The sequence below is a fragment of the Trachinotus anak genome, unplaced genomic scaffold, assembly GCF_046630095.1.
Source record: "Trachinotus anak isolate AG129_WGS33_773 ecotype Australia unplaced genomic scaffold, CSIRO_AGI_Tana_v1 ptg000018l, whole genome shotgun sequence".
Classification (NCBI taxonomy): Eukaryota; Metazoa; Chordata; class Actinopteri; order Carangiformes; family Carangidae; genus Trachinotus; species Trachinotus anak.
In genome coordinates, this window is record NW_027273869.1 from 2,113,687 (window position 1) to 2,133,743 (window position 20,057).

Genomic DNA, 20,057 nt, shown 5'->3' on the forward strand with positions numbered 1-20,057 from the left:
GGTGGCCACTATAATTTCCCAAAACCCAAGATGATGTATTTAAATTGCTTGATTTATTTGACCAACAGCAGAAAATCAGATATGACAAAGAAGAGCATCAAACCGTCACATCTGAGAGGCTTTAACCAGCAAATATTTAGAATCATTTCTTGGGAAATTATGATAATAGTAGCTGATTATTTGTCTCATTAGACTAATGAATTTATTGACCTGCCTTAAGTCTGTTAAGCTCCAAACATTAATATGAACAGTACAGTACATTCCTACATCTGTATGCTTACAATATTTTCATTTAGTTTGCATTACACTTCAAGTATCTGTCTGTGTGAGTAACTGTACAAGCTATCCTGTATTAGGAGGAAGTGGGAACTTTTATTGTTGTAGGGTTGTGCTTGAGGCTCATGTTTTTCTTATCTACAGATATTTTTCATTTTAATAAACACTCAAAATACTTTTTATTACACTCAACTCATGTAACAGCCTGCATGAATGCTTTTATTTATTTATGCCTTTATTTGTCATCTGTGATGTGATATTATCAGATTTACACACAGATTTTGTCAGAGAAATCAAACGTGTGTCCCGGTTAGAGTATCTGTCCTGCTGCTGGCAGGCTGTCAGTCAAACTGGATGGCAGTAGAGGAGGTTGTACCAGTGTCTAGTTGCAGCACTCAGGACCAGAGCTCACAGTGTCAGTGCAGCAATCAAAAAAAAAAAGAGAGGCTCTGAAGTGTGGTTGGACGTTTGGCTGGTTAAATTAATCTGGTCAAGTGTGTGCTGCGCTACCATGAATTTGTTAGAACATTGGTGGGTCTGTGGGTGGGAGAGGAGGAAGGCATTGTTCTTGTAGTCAACTACTCATTAGAAATGAAACAGAAGCCAAACAAGCTCCAATTATGCCTCCTTCAATTAAGAGACACTTAGAAAGAGAAATAATTTCACTTCTTTCTCTTCTTGTCTCATCTTGTAATAACAAATCCATTACAGGTATTATTAGCAATGGATCCCCTTTTTCTTGTTAAGGAGTGGAGACGAAAATCTAATTAAAGCAACTGTGTTACAAAAAAGCAACACTCTGATGATCATTATTATGGCACATTTCAAATAATGTAAACGGAACTCTCTCATTTAGCTGTCCTGTCCCGCTCATTAGCAGCAAGCAAAGAAAGGATAATGAGACAATAACGTAATCTGAACCATATTTATAACAGTTCAGATATTCTAATGAAGAATGCAGCTTTAGAAAGCATGCGTCGGCGGATGTGTCTGCCACCGCTGCAGCCCGAGCTGCTAATTCCTTTATAATATGCAGATGATATGCAGGCTTTTTTCTCTCTCCCTCCTGACAGACACGTCAGGTCATTTGGGCATTTGCACACACGTCGGTAAAGAAAAAAGAGATGGAGGAAATATCTGTCTAATTATTTTGCTTCCTATACATGCATTAAGGATTCAAATTTGTAATTAAGAGACAAGAGGCGCTGGCAGGCTTCTGCATGGGTTAGTGAACATGGCATGGGCTTGTGGGTAATTACTCAACTTAAAAGCTTAAAAGCAAAGGAATGCACACTTGTGGTAAATACAGAAGACAAGAGATATGCCACTGTCCAAACTTAAGCAATTAATATGTAATATGAAGTGACTACGAAGAGCACCTTATCTCTCTCTCCAAAAGAGCGACTAAAGGAACTCTGTAAATGTGAACATTAGAAAACACTCCAAACTCCAGAACGACTGAAGCTTTTGTTACTGTGTGCTGCTCTGTTAGTCATCTTCAGGACAAATCATCCTTTCTATATCTGCATGTCCCCAAAGGCCCACGAGGGTCCGCATGACGTAAATTTCACCACCCGCCCTGGTTTCGTGCATCAAATGCCTGAGCCGTTTATTTCTTACACTCAGTCTTATTCTTGTTAAGTGGTTGCAAACACAATTTTTTTTTTCTTGTATTTGACTTTTTCATGTTGTTCAGCCAAATACAACAAAAAGAAGATACTCTCTGCTGTCAGGAGGTCCACCTCCTGTTTTCCAGTGTGCACATGTGGAATAAGATGCATAAGCTGATTGTGGTATGAATAGAAATCCGTCCAAGGGCAATCAGAAAACATTACTTGGCCTTAAATCAGTTCGAGAACTGCGACTGGACAGTTTTCAGTCAATTTTTTGCAGGGACATAATTATGGCTGCTCTGTGAACTGTAATAGCTGGAATCATCAGTCATGGAGCCTTGAATTCAGACCTGATGTCAGGCCTGGGCGATAAATTTAATACAGAAATTTCTTTATATAGAAACTTAATATCTTAATATCTTGATCGCTGTGTCATTGTACACAGAACAATGCAGAGAGACAGCATGGCATGGCAGTTTATACACTTTGCCAAACCAAGTCTTGACTACTTGACTACTCAAATCTACTGAGGGTCCCAGAGTCTCCACAAGTGGAAGGGGAGCAGAGGCTTCAGTTATTAGGCTCCTCTCCTGTGGAACCATCTTCTGGTTTGGGTGCAGGAGGCAGACGCCCTCTCCACAGTTAAGAGTAGGTTTAAAACTTTCCTCTTTGTTAAGCTTACAGTTAGGGCTGGCTCAGGCTTGCTGTGAACCATCCCTTAGTTATGCTGCTGTGGGCCTCGACTGCCAGGAGACTTCCCATGATGCACTGAGTTCCTCTCTCCTGCTCTTCATCTGTACATATTCACATCCCATTAATGCATCTTACTAACTTGGCTGCTTCTCTCTCTTGTAGTTTGCGCTTGTGTCTCTTTACTCCTGATGCTTTCTGCAGGTATTTCTGCCCCCAGAACTGCAGAGTCTTGATCTGACTGTGGGCCACCTACTGCCCCTGTGATCCTGCACAACACCCACTGCTACAATGATTACTATTAGTCTCATTATTAGTCATATTACCTGACCATTACCATTACCATTGTCTTACTACTATTATTATTATAATCATTGTTATTATTATAATACATGTTTATGCGGAACCTGCATTATGCTATCTCTGTCCTCCTGCTCTCTCTCTTTCTCTCCCCCTCTCTGTCTCTCTCCTTCCCTTTCTCCATTAACCCAACCATGAGCCGGGTTCTGCTCCAGGTTTCTACCCGTTTAAAAGGAGTTTTTCCCTGCCATAGGGGAATGTTGGGTCTCTAAATACTATAGAGTACAGTCAAGACCTGCTCTATATGAAAGGTGCCCTGAGATAACTTCTGTTATATTCTACACTATATAAGTAAAATTGAATTGTATTGCACTGAATTGAATTGAACTGACTAAAATCAGGTAAGTGCAAACCTAAATGAAACCAAAATTGAGAGAGATGAGAGAGAAGGTCGGCAGGGCAGGGTTATGTGCTCCATTGTCTGATAAATGAATGGCATAAAGCACTTTGCAATTTACCTCTCATTTACCCACTCACCAATGGCAGTGAGCCACCCTGCAAGGCACTTGTGTCTTTCTAAAGGTCTGACATGAGGATGCAGCTGATAATCAAAGGATGACATGCTCTGTCCTCTGAGCCACAGCCACCAATTTCATCATGCCAGTGACGCTGGCATCACTTCCTCACCCCCACTTGGAGGCAGTCCATAGTTCACCTTCTGGTCACTTTGAGCGAGAGACTTCTTCAGCTCCACTGAAGTTCAGACCAGGAAGTCATTTCTGCCAACTGTCATTTATTTTTATATTTTACTTAGTCTTTTTAGTTGTTGTACACAATTTAGCCTTTAATTGTATTTAATTAATATTGTCATTTTTGATCTACCGCTGTTAGGAACTCCAACTTCATATTCCTCCTTTCCACAAGGAGGCACCAAGTGGTCCCTTACCCTGTGAATGTTCCTCCTCCCACATTATAAATAGAGGTCAGGATGAGGACTTCCTCCTCTTTGTCTACTGTCTTCAAAATTCAATAATATAAATATTTTTTGCAATTTACTTTATGTGAAATAGCTGCTGCATCTCTGTTGTAACACCATACAGAAACCATACAGACTGAAATTCAAAGCTAATTCAGTACAATTCAGCCATGGTTACTCTTTCAATGATAAAAGTCTGACTAAAACAAATCCATTATTTCCTGAATGAAGTGACACATTTGGTAACTTTTAAGCCAGTCCCTATGGAGGAGTATTTTTCAACTCTGTCAGCATCATCCTCATGGAATTGGTGGTTCAATAACTTTGTATGGGCAATTGTCCAAGTTCATAAAACAGCACATGGGCTTCAGGAAGCAGGAAGCAGCATTTGGAAGTAGGAACACATTACTTATGCTGTCATGACCACTCCTCTCAGTAACTTTACTGTTAGCGCACATGTCGCATTTTAAATGAGAAGTGATTTTTGAGGTGCAACCAGCATATTTTATAATTCCAGTGCACATTTTAAAGACCGCTAATAACCTCTTGACATGACCGACTGTCTCCTAGAAATAAGTTTATATAAAACTAAACTACCGCAGAAACAAGCTTTTGTAGGAAACATAATCAGTGGCTGGATTATGCTCAGCACCAAAGTTTTTCAGCCTTTTTTTATGAATGAATGAAGCACTACCTTTACTTCCAGCAGCAGAGTCACCAGGAGGGCGTACAAAGCGCACGCCTTCCTACAGTCTTGTCTTTGCTTTATGAAACAATAGCACTTTGGTTAATGTTACAGAAAGACTGTGATTTTAGTTAATTGTAATTAAACATGTTGTGTGTGAAGCAGTGTTGCGCATGAATGCATTAAATGAGCACTATTCATTGAACGTGCTCTTTTTTTGGTGAGCGGTGAACTGAACATATCCATTTGCAGCTAAGGAACGTGAATGTGAGCATTGTTCACTCTGAGGAGAGTTAGCGACGCGTGTGCACCAGAAGGTGGTGTTTGCCAACCTGCAAAAAACACCACAAGACAAAATGTGTTTTATTGCAGTAGGGTTTATGGAGCCTGTCATTCATTGCAGCCAGTCTATGGTCAGGTGTCTAGTTCTGGCAAATCAAACAGCGCAGCTACTGGTGCTGCTGAAGCCAGTTAGGAGGACTTTTATGAACACATCAGTGCAGATTCCAAAGGACAAAAATCTCACATTTTTAAGCAAATTGTGTTCGCTGGGTCTGGAAAAACAAGTCAGGAGATCAGTCACATCTGTGATGAATTTCAAAAGACACATCGAGCTGAAGCATCTGAATAGTCTTTTGTATTATCTGCAAGTGAATGATGATCACAAGATATCATTAAGAAAGGGTTGGACCATGAGCCAACACTTACAAAGTAGCTCCACTTAGGTCACAGCATATACACATGCTACATCTCCAGAGCCAGAAACATAGTAACGGACTGTTCACACCAGTTTGACCTGTTGCCCTCTGGCAGGTGCTACAGGTCATTCTAAACTAGGACCAAGAGACTGTGCATTTGCCCACTCTTAAGTATTATATCTACACTTGTCCAATAATCACTGAGACACTTTATATTTATCTACTCATATTAGTTTATATTATGTGTTCATATGTGTTAATGTGTGTGAAGCTATTTCTTTTAATGGTTTTCAACAACCTGGCTGAAAAATGAAGCCAACACAGCAGTTCCTCGAATGGCCACTAGGGGCAGGCCCCAGAAGTGAGTAAATCCTCAGGGCATGGCCACTCTTAGTGACAGGTGGGTGAGCGTATGTTCCTCACCACCTTTTTGCTAACTTTTGGATTAGCTGGGAGTAAGGCACAGTCAGGCACTGCCAAGATGGCGATGGTGGAGCAGCTCACTCTCAGCTTCATACATTTTCTATATTAAACCACACCAGGATATTTCCCTAACCTTAACCAAAGGGTGGGGGCCAAAATCTAACCGTAGAAAGGTTTAATAATGCTGTAGTCACTACAAGTGGATACTGTTCTGCACGATCAGATATTTTGGTGGAAAACAAATGTTGTCTATGAACATTTTACTGAAATGTTCAGCATCAACATGTGACTTTGCAAATACTTTGAAAACAAATCCTCATTGTGATAAAACATAATCCAGTCAAAATTAAGTTTCCTACAAAACTATTTTTTCTGTTGCAGTTTAGTTGTAATTAAAAATAATTTCCAGGAGACAGGATTGAGCATGATGTACCAATTACAAGTGAAGAGTCTGACAGAGACATGAAATTATATTATTTTATCCCATTCATGTGTGCTGAGAGCCAAGAGGAAGTTGGCTCAAGCAGTAGACCTCTCAGACATGCAATCTCTAATGTGGATGCTTTATGGGCCGCCAATACATGGTACATTAGTACACATTTATTTTTCTTGAGTATTTGCAAGTCTGATGTTTTCATGTCTGAGATGATGATGAGTACTTTTTAAAAACTGAAAAACACACGGAAGCTTTTCATGTAGAGTGATCCCGCTCCATCCCAAAACATTTTGGCAACTTGGACAATACTGATTCGATAATGTTCACATTCAACAATCAGAATCTTGAACAATTCTTCTCAGCCGTGAAATGTGGTTCAGAGTCAATAGAATTAACTAATGATTTATGACAAAACACTGTCACACACCATAATCGAGGCACTTCGTCTCACGGCAAGTCTCACTTCAAACTTGTCAATGAACCACAGGGTCAACTGACAGACAATGTAAGAGAAATCATTAACTGAAATACAACTCAGTACCTGTAGACAACAGAGAGGAGCCATTTAAGAAAGAGTGCATTCTTCAGAGTCCTTTCAAAGAAATTAATCAAAACTCTGACCTTGTGTTGGGGAACCTCACTGTGTTCAGCTGATGGAGATGATGGAACTACCTGAGCAAATAAAGCGGTTAATTTGTAATGCCACCATGACAAATTAAAGACAAAATCAATCATGCAGCACAGCACACAGCTACACACTTCCCTCTGCAATCATGGCAATGACCCCAAGACCTCTGGAGATGTATGGCCTTTTACATTCAGCATGCTGGCTCTCTACAGTGAGCCAACCACTGGGCCGTTCCCTTGTTAAAATAAATGCTGCTCAGCTTAGAGCAGATATATCCCAAGGCCTCCAATTGCTGGCATCTCTATTATTGACACAAACATGGCCAATACAGGCGGCGAAGGTTGCTATTCACCACCACAATCAACTCAAGACCCCATCACTGTCATAATGGTGGGCTCAGTGGGGAGGACACCAATCCAGTCGGCTCTTGTGAATGCCACTTAATAAAGGCAATGATTTTATTCCTCCCCCGGCAGCAACATAAGTATCCACACTCCAGGCTCTGCTCACCATCCATCATCCTTTAATGGTGATAAGTGACAACAATTTCCTGCTATTCCCAGCCACGGAGCAAGAGCAAGGTGAGGCACCAGCCGTGGGTGATTATCTAGCCATGCACTAAAAATCATCATACAATTAGACATATCCCTCGAGTCTCCTGATGAACAGATGAATCGATGATGATGATGGCAAATACAGAGAGAAAGGCAGAGTGAGAGTCAAATACAACTGTAGTCAGCACAGTCGAATATGAGATGGAAGGCGCTGTCATTTAGATAAAAAGTAAACACATCTCCCAGTCATGTAACAAAAATATTTCCATGACTTTTCAGTGTCCAGGGGCCTGTTCCAGAGAGAAGATTTCACCCTGAGCTCTGAGTCGATAGGATAATCAGGGGTTTTGGCTCTAGGTCAGCTGATCAGAGTTAGTTAGTCAACTGAGTATGTTCACTCTGAGTTAAGTGTGTATGAAATGAAGCCATCAACAATGGAGCTCTGATACTACAATTCACCATGGCAACAGGTAACTGAAGTGCAGAGCCGCCATTTTAATCCAGTAGAGCTACAAATATCAACATGTGACGATGCACATTTATCTTTAAAAAACACAGCAGCAGCAGAGTTGGAGTGAGGAGAAGAGTCAGTGGTTTATTGCATTTCATTCAGTGTAAGTTTTCATCATGTATGATAAAGTGTTGGAATCCTACTGTATGTTTCACTACATTATTAAATGTATTTATTCAGCTGTTGCTCCATTGGGACAAAGTGCTGGCGGCAGCAAAAGATGACATCAGACAGATAAGATATAAGTGTAGAGGCCAAAGATTCTAACCTGGAGTCTGATCCGATAATGGCCTAATGAGTTTGGCTCTAGGTCTATTCTGCCTTTAAGAATCTTGCTCAAGAGAATTTAAATATTATGGTAATTAATGTACAGTGGAGTAAATTTAAACATAGTAGCTGAAAGGTTAAACAAGTTAAACTACATGCAACCTACATTCAAAAACTCACATTTAAACTACATTTAAAAATGAGGCAAGTGAATAATGACACACCTGTAGTTCCTTTGCACCAAATCATGTGATGAGTTTGTAAACTTGGAGCGTTTTCCCTTCAGTTCAATTCCTTTTCACACAAATGCATCACTACAAACTGTGTGAGAACATTAATACTCTGACTGGTCAGATGTCTCTGGGACAGGAGTAAATACAAGAAAGTAAATACAGGAAGAGAGTCCTGTGGTTCAGGACCACAGGCTCTGTGGTTCTAGCGCATTTTGTGTGAGAAATTTTGCAATGTAATTCAACATGGAGCAACAGCAGAGTTGGCATTTTCTCATAACCATGATAATTATCATGGCATTATACCAGGCAGAACTATACCAGCTGAATGCTGAATGCACTTAGAGGAAACGTCTTTAAAATACTAGGCTGCTTCACACTTTACACAGAAGACGAGCTGCCTTCAGACAACTGAGCAGAACAAGGGAAATAATAGTGACAGATCATGTTTCCACCACAAACTAACCGCTCCAGAGTTTGTTTGGGGCCAGACCAAGACTACCTCGAGAGCAATTTGGTCCGCTGAAAGTGCGACTGTATGTATATACATATTATATAATCTTTTACATTATTTCACAATTGTACATGTTTTGTTTTTTATTTTCTCTTGCTCAGTAACCTTGGTCATTTTATAAGTGGGATTTTAGAAATTATTTAAATCTCCACACAGTGACAGGATAAGTCAGTATCCAGCTGTAGATACTGTTCTATGTTTTTCTAAGCATCGGACTGGAAAGCTTTTACTAACAGATTCAAAGTTTATAGTAAAATCATCATCATAACGCAGCATCTCGAGCTCTGTCAGGACAGTTTTATTAATAGCAAAGTCAAAATATTATGTGAAGAGAATTATTACAGTAAGTTTTCTGTTTTGCTATTTGCAGTCATGTTCATAAATACAGTATATGAGTTGAAGCCAATCCATATAATAAATATTATGAATAAGTGTTTTCAAATATACAGAGACAGAGAAGAACTGCTTTAAATTAAATTGTCTGTAACCTAATTGTTTGCACAACTATAACTGACCCTGCTGATATTCCAGCTGCTGCTGCACCAACATTCAGCTGCCTGTTAATTCTACCATTGACAGCATATGTTCTCCTTCTCTCCTCAGCCTCTGTCCCCCTATTTCTGCTTTTAAACGGGATGAGTGGAGCTCACGTAATTACTGAAGCTCACCCTGACTCCACCTGCTCATTCTGTATTCCGCCCTCTAACAATATATTCAGCCTCTCTTCCACGTTGCACCCAGTTGAGCCTGGTTGCGCCTGGTTTGCAACAGCGCCTGCGGTCACCAAAAGTGGAGAGAAAGAAAAAAAAAGAGAGAAAAAAAAAATGCGGGTCACACACAATTGTGTTTGTGCCTGGCCCTTTTTGTTTGTGTTTGTGTCTGCCCCCTATTTCAGGGGGCAGAGAGAATATAGTGCATAACATTATGAAAACATGCATGCAAGTGTGCCTTACATAAATATGTTTCACTTGAGATCCACACAATGAGCTGTACATATTTGCATTTTTTGAAAAAGACATTGGATTGGATTGGTACTCTGTATAGGAGATGTGTTGAGGTATCCTATTAGAATAGAAAAGGTTGGATAAGTGCATTGCTATCATTTCCCGTATCTTTGAAAGCTGCATCGAAGAGCTCTACATAATCCCAGAAGAGTGGGAAGAGTGAGAAAATAAAGGGAAACCGATCGTTTGTTGTAGAGGAGAAAGTGAACATAAATGAGATATACAGTAAAGTGTCTCAGATGTTAAGGCGAAGAGTCAGCTCATCTCACAGACAACTTCTCACTTGCATGATGGATGAATGCAACATTTCGAGTGCTCAACTGTAGATCTGGAGAGATGAGAAGATGAGCAGGGCCCTAATTAAGATACAAGCAAGCAGCTTGATAAACCAGTGTCATGACATCTGCTGCATTGGAAAGTACGTTTCAGCCCATTTCTCCTCCTTGTTCCACTAATTAACAAGCAAGATCAAGACCGCATGAAATTACAGCTAACAAAAACTAGTGTTTCATAAAAGAGATTTTGACAGTTTGTGGACAGTCTGAGGACGATGTGGGCGCTACATCAAATAATAATAATTACATCTGTCACAGAGACTATACATTGTGCAACGTAGCAGGTGACTGATAAAAGGAAAACAACTAAATAGCAAAAACACAACTCAAGCATGAAATCTATGACCCATCTACAGCAGCACCACAACACCTCTCAAACACTCTCTGTGTGCAGAAGTATCTTATGCAACTTGAGCATTAGTTATATAGAGACAGCAGAAGATTTGATGGAAACATTTTCTGGCTGTCAAGTGAAAGCTCACACTGTCTTACGCTGTAAGAGATCATCATGTTCTCCTCCCTCCCTGTGTTTTGGGGAATGCCTTTGTGCTTCTCTGGGCAGTATATACATATGTGGAGAAAATAACGATGAGTGGAAGGTGACAGAGAGAACAATGAAATGTGTATGATGCACAGTTGCTCTAATTTTACACACACAACATTGAAATGTTAAACATCTGAGCAGGAAGCATTGAGTTGATAGCACATTAACACCAAACAAAAAAAGCAAAGTAGAAGCAGTTAATTAGTAAATGAGTATTAATAAGTAGGAAACAGTAAACAGTAAGAAAAAAAAAAAACTTGGAGCAGCAAAGTGCTGAGTATGACACAACTTCATGATTATGCTGTGAAAATATACATTATTCTGAATTTACCATATAAGTCATTATAGTACAAGTAATTCCACCTTCTTGCAAGATGCTTTTATAGGATAAAATACAGTTGGAATGTGCTTTGTTACTGTTCACAGGACCATGTTTGACTGATTAACTCACCTGGTGTTATTTATTTCATATGGCACATTGTATGTCTGCTATCAGAGGCCTGTCAAACTAGCTAGAACTCGCTGTCACAACGTTTCAGAATAAAAGTTCATAATAGCTGGAAATATAACACTACTGAAAAAAAAAAGTTTCATTTTGTAGGCAAAATCACTAAAGAGGAAGTGATTCTGTTGGTAACTGTTGCTGCCGTGGACGAGATCTATTGTAACACCAGGCGCTGTGAACTGACTACAGTAATCGTTGTGTCTGTCATTCATAACATGGATAAAAGTATAATAAGCATCTCCTGGTGCTCCTGGATACTCTATTTGGAACTTACAGGTAAATGTGGGACTGTCAGTCCAGATATTATTGCTGGTTGGCCAGTTTTGACCCTTGGGCTGACAGTTGCAAACCCCTGGTGTAGAAGAACGCCCATTTGAAGAAAGAGGCTAACACCAGGGTGGGCGATCTGGCTAAAAGATCATATGATAATCTTTTTCCCTCTGGGAAACATTATTAGGAGGCGCCAGATGAATTTCCATTGTTACGCAGATGACACCCAGCTGTACTTATCCATGAAGCCAGGTGAGACTAACCAGGTAGCCAAGCTTCAGGTGTGTCTTAAGGACATAAAAACCTGGATGACCACTAATTTCTTACTCTTAAATTCAGACAAAACTGAAGTTATTGTAATTGGCCCAAAACACCTCAGAGATACACTATGTGATAATATACTGACTTTGGATGACATCACCTTGGCCTCCAGTGCTACAGTCAGAAACCTTGGTGTCATTTTTGACCAGGACTTGTCCTTTACTTCACATATAAAGCAAGTCTCTAGGACAGCCTTCTTCCACCTGCGCAATATTGCTAAAATCAGACCCATTCTGTGTCTAAAGGATGCTGAAAAGCTAGTTCATGCATTTGTTACCTCAAGACTGGACTACTGTAACTCTTTATTGTCAGGATGTCCCAAAAATTCAGTAAAAAGCCTCCAACTGATCCAGAATGCGGCAGCACGAGTACTGACAGGAACTAGGAAACGGGATCACATCTCTCCTGTGTTAGCCTCTCTGCATTGGCTCCCTGTAAACTCTAGAATCGAATTTAAAATCCTCCTCCTCACCTACAAAGCCATTCATGGTCAGGCACCATCGTACCTTGGAGAGCTCATAGTTCCCTATTTTCCCAATAGGACACTTCGCTCTCTAAATGCAGGTCAACTTGTGGTTCCCAGAGTTTGTAAGAGTAGAATGGGGGGCAGAGCCTTCAGCTATCAGGCTCCTCTCCTGTGGAACCAGCTCCCAGTGTGGGTTCGGGAGGCAGACACCCTCTCTACCTTTAAGATCAGGCTTAAAACGGTCTTGTTTAGTAAAGCTTATAGTTAGGGCTGGCTCGGGTATGTCCTGACCCATCCCTTAGCTATGCTGCTATAGAGCTAGACTGCTGGGGGATTCCCATGATTCACTGGGCGCTCTCTCTCTATTTCTGTCTCTCTCCCCCTCTCTCTCTCGATAACTTCATGCCATTAACTTTGTATTTTTTCCCTCCCGTAGTTTGTGCTTCTCCTCTCTCTCCCTCTCTCTGTCCTCATTCTGCAGGTCTCTCTGCCTCTGGAGCGGCAGGACCCAGATCCACCACTACTCATCTTTACTATTAACCACTGTTACCTGTCATTATTATTGATAACACCATTACCGACACAGCTGTTCCTGGTCTCTCTCTCTCTTCTCTCCCCTCTCCTCCCCCTCCCCCTCTTTCTATCTTCTCCTAAACCCAACCGGTCGAGGCAGACGGCCGCCCACCCTGAGCCCGGTTCTGTTGGAGGTTTCTTCCTGTTAAAAGGGAGTTTTTCCTCCCCCCTGTCGCCAAGCGCTTGCTCTTTGTGGGAACTGTTGGGTTTATTCTGTAACAAAGTAAGGTCTTGACCTTACCCTGTAAAGTGCCTTGAGATAATGTATATTATGATTTGGCGCTATACAAATAAAATTGAATTGAATAATCTTTTTGGGTAGAAGTGCAATTCACGTTCTGAATCACAATCTGCATCCTGTTTCCACTCTGATTTTATTCTGAAAGTCCTGACTGGAAGTTGTAATTCCTACCTTTTCTTTCGTAAGGACTGCTGTTTAACAGTTAACATGGTCTGGTTAGCAGCTGTTGAACTTTACTAAAATTAAATAGCTAAATATAGAAACATTTTAATGACGCTGTCTGTATGATTCATCGTCAGAATCATACACCAGTTAATATTCTGTTGTTCTACTCATAGTGTTTTGACCTTTTGTGGAACTAAACAACAAATTGTTGTCCTGCATGTCTCCATCTATACTTTACACATCTATGCCGAATTCAGTGTAAATGACTCATGTAAAGGCAGCTGTGGGTGCAACATTAGAATGAATGTGTTGTACATTAAACAGGTATAAATCTTAATTTCAATAATAAACACAAGAGCAGGGACATGACATCACACAACATAACATTATCTAGTAACTACACTGACCGTGAACTGAAGGTTGTTTAAAACTTGGTATTGATCAGCTGGATTCAGCTAACAGCGAAAGAAAGTTAGTGTATATGTTGTCATTGACTGAGTTTTGTTAAACAATGAGGGAAAAATCTGATCCATCTGTCATTTAGACAGATTAGAACAGAGGGAGATGGCAGGTTCAGTGGCATCTCTCTCATACAGGGAGAGATGCACACCTTTTCCATTTTGCACACAAAGTACATTATGGAGGTAACTTCATTCCCCTCGAGGCAACGAGGTTTCTCTCTCCTTGTGCTGACAGCATGCTGAAGAGCTAGGGACAAAAGGCTTGGAGTGCATGTGTGATCACTGCGGGTCATACAGGGCTGCAGCCACTTCTGATCACTTCCCTGGGAGAAATGTTCCCCAACTTCAAAACTCTGGCTTAAGTGGTTCTGCTAAATCCAGTCACCAGTTTGGCAGCAGGTTCAGCCCTCAGAAGAAAATAATGGCTATGAGAAGTCATCTGTCCAAGGCAAACACCTCTGCAACGATCTCCCTTGATGCATTTGATTATGCTCCAGCGAGCACCCAGTTTAAATATGGAGGAAGGTTTGTCTTTAGGTCAGGCTACTACTGAGTGTCAATGGTTCATTCATATTTTAATTATATTATCCAAGTCTGTAAAATTGCATTGTTCATATTTGCCTGTTTGGGCACAATGGCTGCAGTATTTTAGTCTCCTCTGCTCTGAAAATTCATTCACCTGGTTCACGTGGTATTGACATGAATAGTGACCACACAGTCTATCTCCATGCTCTGATAAATGCAATTTTGAAAATGAAAATCTATCAGACAGACTACGTCTCATTATCATTAATACTTATCATAATCACATTCATCGTAATATTTGTTTTTTAGGCCATGCCCTGACAAGACACCATAAATTAAAAATCAAGAAATAAAGAAAAATCAGGAAATAAGGAAAACATACTCCAAATTTCATAATAAACCCGTCAGGTGGTGCCACTGTAGTACTCCACAGTGGACTTAACCCTTAATAACATTCAGCTTATACAGTCTGAGAAAAATAAAAGCAACATCTAGCCTTCTTTCATGCACACAGTCTGTAGAAGACAGACTTACTGATCAATCCGCAGAATAGGAAGCTGCAGCAACTCCTCTAGCGTCTGGTTGTTGAACTCTGGTCGCGTTTCCTGGAGTTTCTTAAAGCGTCTGAAGGCCTTGTTTTTCTTCAGCTGGATCTAAGAAAACAAACAAGACATTGTGAAATTATTCTCAGAGCCACACAGACACATTTACAAGACATAGCTTTGTGCTTTGCAAAGTGAAATTCTGTGAGGTGCAGTAAGAGCCTTCCTTAGCTGTTCAGTATTTTGGGATTATATTGGGAACAAATTCTCTGACTAGCACAGGCAAAATTAAAACAGGCTGGCTTCTACAGCAGGACAATGATCCAAGGAAAACCTCATAATCTTTCATGAACTACTTCAAGAAACAAGCTGAAGCTTCTGGAACGGCCCTCTCAGTCCCCTGATTTGAACATCACTGAAAATCTGTGGGAAGATCTAAAACATGCTGTGCATGCAAGACAGCCCAAAAATATGTCAGAGCCTCAAGTGATTTGCAGGAAAGATCAGTGAAAACTCCTAAGTTAAGAACAGAAAAGCATTTACAAGCTGTGATATCTGCCAAAGGATGGGTAACGACTGTAAGCACCAACTTAGTCCTACTTTTGCAACAATTGCAAAAATAACAGGTGGGACAATTGCACATGCATCAATTACTGTTTCATTTTTTATGTTTACTTTCTGTGTTCAGGAAACAAAAAAGTAACTCATTAACATTTGAAGCAAAGCTCATGTTTGATGTCTGTTTGCTGCAGAAGCTGTTTTTAGTTCTTTTTACCTAAACAATCAAAAGAATATAGCAATTCCCCAGAGGTGCTAACAACAACATGTACACATATAAATTCAAATTGAACATACATTTTTCATAAAACAATAAAATTTCAGCATTTCAACATTTGATATGTTGTCTTTGTTCTGTCTTCAATTAAATATGGGTTTACAAGATTTGCACATCATCGCATTCTGTTTATATTTACATTTTACACAGTGTCACAATTTTTTGGGGGTTGTGTGTGTGTGTGTGTATATATGTATGTGTATATATACACACATGGTGGTGATGGCCATGTCACAACCAGTGACTACATCTCATGTCACTTCCAGCTGCAGACTCTGCCTGACAAACCCAAAAATCATCTCGTTGTCACTCATTACGCTGGATTGCCAGCTGAGGTATGGGGAGGCGGCGGCAGGGAGGCAGTCTGCAGGTGTTATTAAATATGCATTTGCACATCGTGTCAGCTTGAGTATGTGTCAACATTTACATGACAAAAAGCCTTATCTTGTCATTCATGTCAATCATCAAAATAAACCCTGCTGTTGTGTTTAAATAGACCTGAGGAGAGCTCTGCAGTTTCACAGCTCTGGCAACATCAGTGTATGCCACTTGACTTTAGGTGCCAGCTGTGGTGTGTGTGTCCACTATATATGTGTGCTGCTCACATACAGCTGTTTAGCTGGTCATTATGGCTGTGGCAGGTAAGGCCGGACATGGTAAACAGGCAGGTGGTCAGTAGATGATGGGCATAATGTGAGAGGAATCACTTATTAGGTAGAGGCGGAGCAGTGGCAGAGTGAAGCTGTAAATCAGAAACTTTAAACTGTGGATTTACTGTTGTAGAAGCTCACACTTTACAGCTCTGCATTTTGACTTGATGTTGGCAGAAAGAGATGCAAAAACCATAATAACACAATAATTATCAGTATTAAGAACCATATACTCCATAGCAGGTGGGAAAGTGATCAGTACAGCTACAGTATAAAAAGATTCATTCTCTTTCCCACCAATAACTCCTGCAGTTCCAGCTGTTTGTTAAAATAATGTTTAAAATGGATGATGGCCAAATAATTTTTTACCTGAACACAAACATACAGAATGAAAGCACTCCATTATCCATGACCTCAAACCAGAGACTTATTGGTAATAAGAAAATATAGAAAATCCCCAGGCTTCTCCTTAACTACACCTACAGCTGGGCAATACAGTTAATCATCATCAGTATATTAATTTGTTTTCCAATGTCTATCCTGCCTACGGCCAATGATCTCTGTGACCATTATCAGAGTGGTTGCCAATCGTTTATGCCAATGTCAAGACAATATTTGGCTTTTTTTCTCATTAAAGTATAAATTTACTATTATCATGATTTGTAGTATTAAATTACTTTCATTTGCCCTGCCATAGTTTAACAGATATAACCGCATATTAGCGATACTCCACCAACGTGCGCACACACACACACACACACACACACACACACACACACACACACACACACACACACACACACACACACACACACACACACACACACACACACACACACACACACACACACACACACACACACTCTGTCTAGCTGACTGTCCCTGAAGCGCTGTGTGCTGTGTGTACGTGCTGCGCTGTGATTAAACAGAGCGGAGGAGACTGACAGACACAACAGGTCACTTATTTCAGAGTCTTAGCTGCCGCTTTTTAAGGTTGTAAATACAACTTTAGGGACTGTCAATGAGAGAGAGAGAGAGAGACAGAGAGAGAGAGAGAAAGAGAGAGCTAAAAGCCACAAACAGCTGTTTCTATGCAAGTGATTATTGTGAATGCTCTGATTATTAATTCCAAATAATTAATGCTTTATTTGTGATGACTTTGTTTTAACATAGCCATAAAATCTCTTTGTCATTTTGTCATCACTATTCAATTTGATTTGAAAACATAACCAGACATTATAAACTCAAAGGTTTCTACTGTTCAGAGAACTGATCACTGGCCACTTGAGTAAAGTAGAACACCTGTCACTACAACATGTTTCACTCTTCAATGATTTATTAGGAATGTGAATCTGGACGCAGATCAATGAAAACGTGCAGGGCTTTGGTCTATAACCAATGCAATTAGTCAGTGTTCCTTACTGTTAATTAAGACAACATTACAACATTATCTTTGCAACTTTGATGCAAAGCTAGCAACAGGACATCTCTGCAACATGGTTATTTATTATTTTACCATGACGACTGAGAGCAAAGGGGGGGAACAGCTAGCCTAGCTCTAAAGCAAGGCTAGTAGAGACATACCCAAGAAGAATCGTTGATGTAATTGCTGCCAAAGGGGCTTTTATTTTTGTAAATTAATAATTTCAGTTTTTGAGTTTTAAAAATTTGCAAAAATTTCAAAAAAATGTGTTTTTGGTTTGTGAATGAAAAATGGGTAAAAATGGCAATTTTATCCATTTACAATTATATCTAAGATACAATACAGTGTGCAAAAAGTGAAGGGGTCTGAATACTTTCTGAAGCCACTATACATGAAAGTGTTGCCATGGTATCACCGGCATTACTGACAGTGGGGGATTGAGTTTGTATGCAAAGAATCCAATAACCACATATACATTTGCATGTGTATTAAGTCCAATACCTGAGGAATACATTGGCAAATTTCCCCACAGGGGGTCATTAAAATCTAATCAAATCTAATGTAATAAACAGCTTGTGATATGCTCATGAGTGCAACAGGAATGTCTGACACAGAGGTGCGACAGCCGTGTGGAAACTGTGTGTTCTTACCCCAAGCACTTTGCGGGCATTATAGATGTTGTCCACGTATGTGTTGTAGTGTTGCAGATGTGGACAGAACTGGTCAAAACCTCGGCCAAAGTAGCCATTCTCCAAGTGGACTAAAAGAGATCTAGCAAAAGAAAAAGAAAAAAAGTTAGACATGATGAAACACTAAAATACTGCACAACTTTTCATTTCATCATTTAAAATCCAAAATCATGATTTTAAATTGTGCAATTTTCAAATCTAAAGAGCTGAGATTTTAATTAAGCTGTGCCTTCACAAGTTGCAGGAGATGAAACATTCAGGCAGACTGTAATGGCAGCTGGCAACTCAGCTGTAGTTAATTAACAATAATTCTGTGAGTTGGCCAAACAACAAAAAATAAACTCTTGGCTGTTGGTTAATATACTTTCTGCATACTACTATTTTGCCTTGGTCAAAGATGGTTTTCATCAAAGAAACACATCACTGTGAAACTGTCAATGTGCTTTGTCATTTTGCTGTTCAAAAACACCACCAGTCCCAGAGCTCAATAAATGATGTACGTCATCACTTCATTTCAACTTTAGAAAGGTCACAAAGCTAGAGAACAACAGCTTTAGTCATCAAGGTTCCCGTACTGTATAAAGGTAGATGTCCATGTGTTTCTGATTATAAAGCAGGTCTAGGTTCTATATTAATACTGTGAAAGTATCAAAGCCTCAGTCCACAGAGAAATGCGCACAGCCTGTATTCAGAAACTGAGCCTTAAAACCAGCCGTCAGGACTTCTGAAACTTTGTGATGTCACAACAAAGCAGTCAACGCCCTCAGCCACCTGGACCCACCATCCAACCTTGGAGAATTTGGTTTCTCTGAGTATTTACCTGAAATGTGCTATATTTTTATTCAATCACTGAGAAAACAGTCAGCCAATCAAAAGAGAGGCTCACAGTCTTGCTTCTGATTCGCTCAATGACTCGTTGTTACTGAAGCCCGAGAGAGGAGATCTAAAACTACATTATATCTTCTGGATATCAACACTTCAAAAAAAAAAAACACAGCAAAAGTGCAAAATATGGGACCTTTAAAGTGCACAAATGTCAGTTGTGTCACAAGGGGACAGACATCAAACATTGTAAGATGTAACTTTTGTTCAATTCTGTCGTAAAAAAACAGCATAAACACACTGGTCACATACTGGACAGGTTGGTGCACAGCAGTGAGAATGAACTGCTGCTCTGCATCAGCGGAAAGAAGGAGCTCAAATAAGGCAAGATCACATCTTAAAAACATCATTTTCAGCAAAGGCACACATGTTTAGAGAAAGTGCGGGGGTTGAGCAAAGTTCAGAGGATTGCTTCCCTGTTAATGGGAGGTTTAGCAAGTGGGGCTCTGTAGTGTCATTTGAAGGCCTCTCCCTGTGGGTGACGTATTTACTGGGACCCAGATGGTGGGTCTGTCTTCAGGGCACCCAGGGCCACTTTGTAGTGAGAACATGCCTGCTGAACTCAGGAACAAAACAACTAGATCAAGGCAGAGGCAAAGCAATCGTTCAGCCTGTCAGGCACATTACAGTAACACGGACGCAATTGGTTGGGGGTGTTGACACTTGTGAAGGAGCTTGTTATCCAAACTTAGAGGAAGTACCACACACACACACACACACACACACACACACACACACACACACACACACACACACACACACACACACACACACACACACACACACAGAGAGTCCTACTCTCTAATGATGCTCCCAGAGACTTCT

The 20,057-nt window shown here is 40.2% G+C and overlaps 1 protein-coding gene across 3 annotated transcripts in view; it reads right to left on the reverse strand.

Moving 5' to 3' along the window:
- The window catches only part of arhgef39 (Rho guanine nucleotide exchange factor (GEF) 39), a 60,441-nt gene that overhangs the window by 28,781 nt on the left and 11,603 nt on the right, over window positions 1-20,057 (reverse strand). For all 3 annotated transcript variants that reach the window (XM_071502485.1, XM_071502486.1, XM_071502488.1), the window contains exons 4-5: window positions 18,312-18,432; window positions 14,746-14,864 (exon numbers count right to left, since the gene is read on the reverse strand). In XM_071502485.1, coding sequence (XP_071358586.1) covers window positions 14,746-14,864; window positions 18,312-18,432 — 240 coding nt within the window. The remainder of the gene's footprint in view (window positions 1-14,745; window positions 14,865-18,311; window positions 18,433-20,057) is intronic.